Raw genomic sequence first — 7,154 nt, 5'->3', positions numbered from 1 at the left:
AGTGTTTGAATTCTGCGCTCCAGAGGACTGTGGAGCCTCAGTCATCAAATATTTTCAAGAGAGAGATTGGTAACTTTTGAGGCATTGAGCAACTTGGGGGATAGTTTGGGAAATAGTGGCCCTATGGAAATAGTGTGCGGTAGATCAGCCAATTCTCAATCAATGGTTGAAGCAGTTCGATGGGCTGAATGGCCAACTACAGCTCCAATTTGTTATGATTTCTGTGCTGGACAGGAAGCAGTGAGCATGGATCTGTCAATCAGCCTCAATCAGCACCTTCAGGAGAATTGGGAGGGTGAATATTAAATACAGCAGAGTGAGAATGGAGGGAGAGTGTGTGGGATGGAGATTTACAGCTTTTGCACAATGAGAGAGGAAAGAATGTTCCATAGAAACTAGAATGGTCTGTTCTGAATTTCTATTTCTATTTCTAACTCATTTTACAGGATATTGAAAGAGGAATTACAGGCTGAAATCTCAAATGTCACGTCTAGATCTGGCAGTCATATTCCTTGGGAGTGAAATATCATCGGCCTTTGAATCTGGAAGGGGAAATGTTTGTCCAGTCTGTCGATTTGAAAAAAAATTCAAGCATCAGTGTGACTGGAAAAGCACCAACACACTGCCACACTCGAGTGAGAGTGTTCCAATGAACTGACTAAAGAGCTTTAACCAGTTACACAGCCTGAATAAATGTCACACCATTCACAGTGAGGACAGACCGTACTGGTGTTGTGCCTGGACGAGGTTTCAACTGATTGTCCACCCAAGAGAGCGGCAAGGACACCTGCACCATGGAGAAACCATGGAAATGTGCGGATTGTGGGAAGAGATACAGCGCCCCATCTCAGCTGGACGCTCATCGGCGCAGTCACACTGGGGAGAGGCCGTTCATCTGCTCTCAGTGTGGGAAGGGATTCACTCTGTCATCCAGCCTGCAGACACACCAGCGAGTTCACACTGGAGAGAGGCCATTCGCCTGCTCTCAGTGTGGGAACAAATTCACTCAGTTATCCAGCCTGCAGACACACCAGCGAGTTCACACTGGGGAGAGGCCGTTCACCTGCTCTCAGTGTGGGAAAGGATTCAGTCAGTTGTCCAGCCTGCGGACACACCAGCGAGTTCACACTGGGATGAGGCCATTCACCTGCTCTCAGTGTGGGAAGGGTTTCACTCGGTTATCGAACATGTGGAGACACCAGCGAGTTCACACTGGGGAGAGGCCATTCACCTGCTCTCAGTGTGGGAAGGGATTCAGTCAGTTTTCCAGCCTGCAGACACACCAGCGGGTTCATACTGGGGAGAGGCCGTTCACCTGCTCTCAGTGTGAGAAGGGATTCAGAGCTTCATCCAGCCTGCGGACACACCAGCGAGTTCACACTGGGGAGAGGCTGTTCACCTGCTCTCTGTGTGGGAAGGAATTCACTCGGTCCTCCAACCTGTGGAGACACCAGCGAGTTCACACCGGGGAGAGGCCCTTCACCTGCTCTCAGTGTGGGGAGGGATTCAGAGCTTCATCCAGCCTGCGGACACACCAGCGAGTTCACACTGGGGAGAGACCGTTCACCTGCTCTCAGCGTGGAAAGGGATTCACTCGGTCATCCAGCCTGCGGACACACCAGCGAGTTCACACTGGGGAGAGACCGTTCACCTGCTCTCAGTGTGGGAAGGCATTCATAACTTCATCCAGCCTGCGGACACACCAGCGAGTTCACACTGGGGAGAGACCATTCACCTGCTCTCAGTGTGGGAAGGGATTCACTCAGTCATCCCACCTGCGGAGGCACCAGCAAGTTCACACTGGGGAGTGGCCTTTCACCTACTCTGTGTGGGAAGCGGTTCAGTGATTCATCCAGCCAGCAGAAACACCAACAAGTTCACACCGGGTGGAAACCGTTCACCTGCTCTGTGTGTGGAAAGGGGTTCTCTCTGTTATTCTGCCTGCAGACACACCAGGGAGTTCACACTGGGGAGAGGCCGTTCAGCTGCTCTGTGTGTGAGAAGAGATTCAGTCTTTCATCTCAGCTGTTGGTACACCAGCGAGTTCACGAGTGGTTCCAGTGGTCGATTTTGCTGTTATTGTTTCTGCTTTCAATTATATTGGTCAATGGGGAGGGTCGGAGGGTTTCTTTCTGCTGGACTGACTGGTCTCACAACTTTGCCTCCAGTGGGCTGATGCTCTTGTCTTGTTGCGAATACCTGGTTTCAAATTTCACAAGGATCACAGAGTGACAAGGTGCTCGGAAGTTCAGAGATATTTAGTCAGCATTTCTGTTTGAAACCTCCCAAATGCCCATCCAATTTCCTTTGTAATTGTTTATTGTCTCCACTTCCTCCACCCTCGTCGGCAACGAGTTCCACGTCATTACCATTCACTGCATCAAAATATTACTCCTCACATGGGCAGCACGGTAGCACAGTGGTTAGCACTGCTGCTTTACAGCTCCAGGGACCTGGGTTCTATTCCCGGCTTGGGTCACTGTCTGTGTGGAGTTTGCACATTCTCCTTGTGTCTGCGTGGGTTTCCTCCGGGTGCTCTGGTTTCCTCCCACAGTCCAAAGATGTGCGGATTAGTTTGATTGGGCATGCTAAAATTGCCCCTTAGAGTCCTGAGATGCGTAGGTTAGAGGGATTAGCGGGTAAATGTGTAGGGATATGGGGGTAGGGCCTGGGTGGGATTGTGGTCGGTGCAGACCCGATGGGCCAAATGGCCTCTTTCTGCACTGCAGGGTTTCTCTGATTCTGTGATCCCACCCAAAACTTTAAATTTGCTTGTCATCCTTGTCCCATCAGCTAATAGGAACAGATTTTCTTTGTCCACCTTATCTAAACCTGTCAGAATCTTGTCCACCTCTATCAAATCTCCCCTCAACCTCCTTTGCTCCAAGGGGAACAACCCCAGCCTGACATTGACAATAACGATCAATCCAACAGAATATGTTACTGTCTGAAATCAAATGGGAATGTTTAATTTCTATTTGAAAGATATTGTGAATATATTGTCCTGGACAATAAAGGAATTGGAATAACTCACCTTGGGTGTGGTTGAATGGAATATATCAATCTGGAACTCACTTACATTCTAGTGAAAGTCTGGAATGTGTCGCTGGAAGTCCCTGCCTAACAGCACTTTGGGTCACCTATACCTCAGGCATTGTAGCAGTTCAAGAAGGCAGTGTTGGGGTTGACCATGGCCGATGCAGCTACATACAGCCACATATTCTGTTATAATTGAAGGACTGTAGTTTGAATGTGAGGCATTATAGGACTGGACTATGGAGTCACAGAGGTTTACACCATGGAAATAGGCCCATCAGCCCAACTTGTCCATGCTGCCTTTTTTTTAAAACCCCTTAGCTAATCCCAATTGCCTGCATTTGGCCCATATCCCTCTATACCCATCTTATCCATGTAACTATCTAAAAGCTTTTTAAAAGACAAAATTGTACCCGCCTCTACTGCTATCTCTGGCAGCTTGTTCCAGACACTCACCACCCTCTGTGTGAAAAAATTACCCCTTTCGACACTTTTGTATCTCTCCCCTCTCACCTTAAACCTATGCCTTCTAGTTTTAGACTCCCCTACTTTTGGGAAAAGATATTGACTATCTACCTTATTTATGCCCCTCATTATTTTATAGAGCTCTATAAGGTCACCCCTCAGCCTCCTGCGCTCCAGAGAAAAAAGTCTCAGTCTATCCAGCCTCTCCTTATAACTCAAACCATCCAGTCCCAGTTGCATCCTAGTAAATCTTTTCTGCACTATTTCTAGTTTAATAATACCCTTTCTATAATAGGATGACCAGAACTGCACACACTATTCCAAGTGTGGCCTTACCAATGTCTTGTACAACTTCAACAAGACATCCCAACTCCTGTATTCAATGTTCTGACCGATGAAACCAAGCATGTCGAATGCCTTCTTCAGCATTCTGTCCACCTGTGACTGCACTTTCAAGGAGCAATGAACATGTACCCCTCGATCTCTTTGTTCTGTTACTCCCCAATGCCCTACCATTAACTGAGTAAGTCCTGCCCTAGCTCAATCTACCAAAATGCATCACCTCGCGTTTGTCTAAATTAAACTCCATCTGCCATTCGTCAGCCCACTGGCCCGATTGATCAAGATCCTGTTGCAATCGGAGATAACTTTCTTCACTGTCCACTATGCCACCAATCTTGGTGTCATCTGCAAACTTTCTAACCATGCCTCTGATATTCTCGTCCCAATCATTAATATAAATGACAAATAACAGTGGACCCAGTACTGATCCCTGAGGCACACTGCTGGTCACAGTCCTCCAGTTTGAAAAACAACCCTCTACAACCACCCTCTGGCTTCTGTCAAGAAGCCAATTTTGTATCCATTTAGATACCTCACCCTGGATCCCGTGAGATTTTAACCTTATGCAACAACCTACCATGCGGTCCTTTGTCAGAGATCTTGCTAAAGTTCATGTCGACAACATCAACTGCACTGCCCTCATCTATCTTCTTGGTTACCCCTTCAAAAAACTCAATCAAATTTGACCACAGCTCAGTTTCTGCAATCATGGACCATTAAAGCTGCTTAGCAGTGCCCTGACAGAGGACCTGGTGAGAATATTTCCTCATTGAGTTAGAATTAAACTTATTCCAGGACTGGCTGGTGTTCAGTGGCTGAGATACCCAAATCTGTGAAAAGGGGGTCCGACCAATCAACAAACAGTGGTAGGTAGTTGATTAAGAAGTTAAGAAGCGTTCTCAGGCATTGTTTAAATTATTTTATCATAAATTTGTGATGAGAACTGTGAGGGACTATGACCCAATAGTCACTGAAGTGACGGTATACTCCAAGTAGCACTGGACTGAAAAGCGAGAGTAGATTCTAATGAATGGTTATAATCCTACCCTAGCATGGCCAGTGAAAAATCAGAGCTCGAGTGATCACGAATAATAATGTGATAAGGTGCGAAGGAATAAGATCTCACCGTGTAAAAATCAAGTTGGGATGACATTTGTATCACATAGGAGTCAATGAATGGAATACATTGGGTATTGCACATTCCCTAGCCTGGCCCGATTGAACACATGAATGGGCTATTGAAACAACAAATCAAGCTTGACCACACACTCAAAGAGTGGCAAAGGCCTTACATAATTTGAATAATAGGCCACAAAAAGGAGGGGTGGCACGGCAGCACAGTGGTTAGCACTGCAGCCTCACAGCACCAGGGACCTGGATTTGACTCCTGGCTTGTGTCACCGTCTGTGTGGAGTTTGCACATTCTCCCCGTGTCTGCGTGGGTTTCATCCAAGTGCACCGGTTTCCTTCCACACTCCAAAGATGTGGGTTAGGTTGATTGGCCATGATAAATTGCCCTTTAGTGTCAGGGTGTTATAGGGTAAATAAGTATGGTTATGGGGGTAGGGCCTGGGTGGGATTGTGGTCGGTGCAGATTGGATGGGCCGAATGGCCTCCTTCTGCACTGTAGGGATTCTATGAACCCTCTTGAGTAAGATGATAAAACAACCTGTCCCTTCAATTCTTCCTCCAGACAGGGAATATGACACACCTGTATGTAAGGGTGGCAAGGTGTGGGTACATATCTCAAACCAAACCCCACAGAAAAGGGGAAATAATTGCTGCTGGACATGCTTGGCTTGTATCTCCTAAGCTGCGTTCACTCCCGATGCATGGGGGATGGAAGGCATCCAGTAAAATATGCACTCAAAACAAATGTACTTGTGCAGAAGGACAGAAATATTATTTGTATAACATCACTGTCCAGGCATCCGTGCTCAATGTGGCGGATTGTAGCCAATGGCCTTTTGTGGTGGTATGTCCTCTACATAACTCCTCATACATGAAGCTTGTACCTTACAGCTGAGTCATGGCCAATGTCAATAGGAATTATCGCCAGTTAATGATACTATTATGCATGAATTTGGACAAGTTTGGTGGGGAGGCGATGGCCTCGTGATATTATCGCTAGATTACTAATTCAGAACTCAGCTAATGTTCTGGGGACCCAGGTTCAAATCCCACCACAGCAGATGGTGAAATTTAATGAAAAAGATCTGGAAATAAGAATCTACTGATGACCATGAAACCATGGTCGATTGTCAGAAAAAAACCCATCTGATTCACAATGTCCTTTCAGGAAGGAAATCTGCCATCCTTAACTGGTCTGGCCCACATGTGACTCCACGAATAATTTTTTAAAAACTATGTCTGCATTACCAGCACTCTCAATGTACATCTGAATGCCAGATAGCTTGAACCCCCTGTAAACCAATGTTGGAAAGATGCATGGGACATATTTGATGTACATACTAATAGAACATATTATTTGATATAGACACACCCACGGTATTGTGCATCTGCCTTCAATTGAACTTAATAAATTATGCAGGTTTATTGAACAAAATACACAAGTTTCTGCACACCTAAGTTAAGACAGGCAACATCTCAGGCAGAGTGTGAAAACGACCTGTGCTTAAGGCAAACTTCACCAAACATCGGGTGAACTTAATTGCCTCAGTTTTCACCTTTGGTGGGATGTTTTTAATGTATGGTCACCCAAAGCATTCGCTGTTTTTACTTTAATGTTACATCCTGTTGTCATACTGCGTCTTTGTACCCTTTTGTTGTTCATTTTAATTGTCTTGTGGCACAGAGTGCGTGCATTGTTCACACAGGTCATTGTTGTGAAGGAACTTATACAGGTACAGATGGGATTGCTGCGTTGGCTGCTGAATCTCAGGGTGGAATGTATAGAAAGTAAAGAGTTAAGATATTCACCAGTCAACTCAGCATTTATTCATGCTGTGAGAACCTAAAGAAGCAGCTGCGCTACAGAAACAAGCTGACCTTCCAGTGCTGTGTTTGTATATTGTTTCCCAAGTCTGGGAATTGACCAAATCTCGTGTCAGGTTGTTTGTGCCGCACTGTAAAACACGGGGGGCGGGGCTTCGACCCGGGTACGTTGGTCTTCACCTTGGACCGGGATCACGAACGTTGCCGGGACCTCTCGAGCTCCAGACCAGCTGTCGTTAGAAGGGTCCCCGACAGGCAGAAGGCAGTGAGACTCATTGTTTTAATTTCTCTTGTATTATTTACTCTTTTTGAATAAACCATTATAATAGTTGAGAGATTATAATTCTGGTCTGTCT

The 7,154-nt window shown here is 46.1% G+C and overlaps 1 protein-coding gene across 1 annotated transcript; it reads left to right on the top strand.

Moving 5' to 3' along the window:
- The first annotated feature begins 794 nt into the window (after window positions 1–794).
- LOC144485931 (uncharacterized) lies at window positions 795–1,847 on the top strand. Its single transcript, XM_078204002.1, has one exon. The coding sequence runs from the start codon at window positions 795–797 to the stop codon at window positions 1,845–1,847; it is 1,053 nt and encodes a 350-aa protein (XP_078060128.1).
- Window positions 1,848–7,154: the final 5,307 nt, after the last annotated feature.

Source organism: Mustelus asterias, unplaced genomic scaffold (assembly GCF_964213995.1).
Source record: "Mustelus asterias unplaced genomic scaffold, sMusAst1.hap1.1 HAP1_SCAFFOLD_250, whole genome shotgun sequence".
In the NCBI taxonomy this organism is placed as follows: domain Eukaryota; kingdom Metazoa; phylum Chordata; class Chondrichthyes; order Carcharhiniformes; family Triakidae; genus Mustelus; species Mustelus asterias.
Note: the sequence above shows the minus strand (reverse complement) of the source record. Positions and strands in the feature narration are given on the sequence as shown.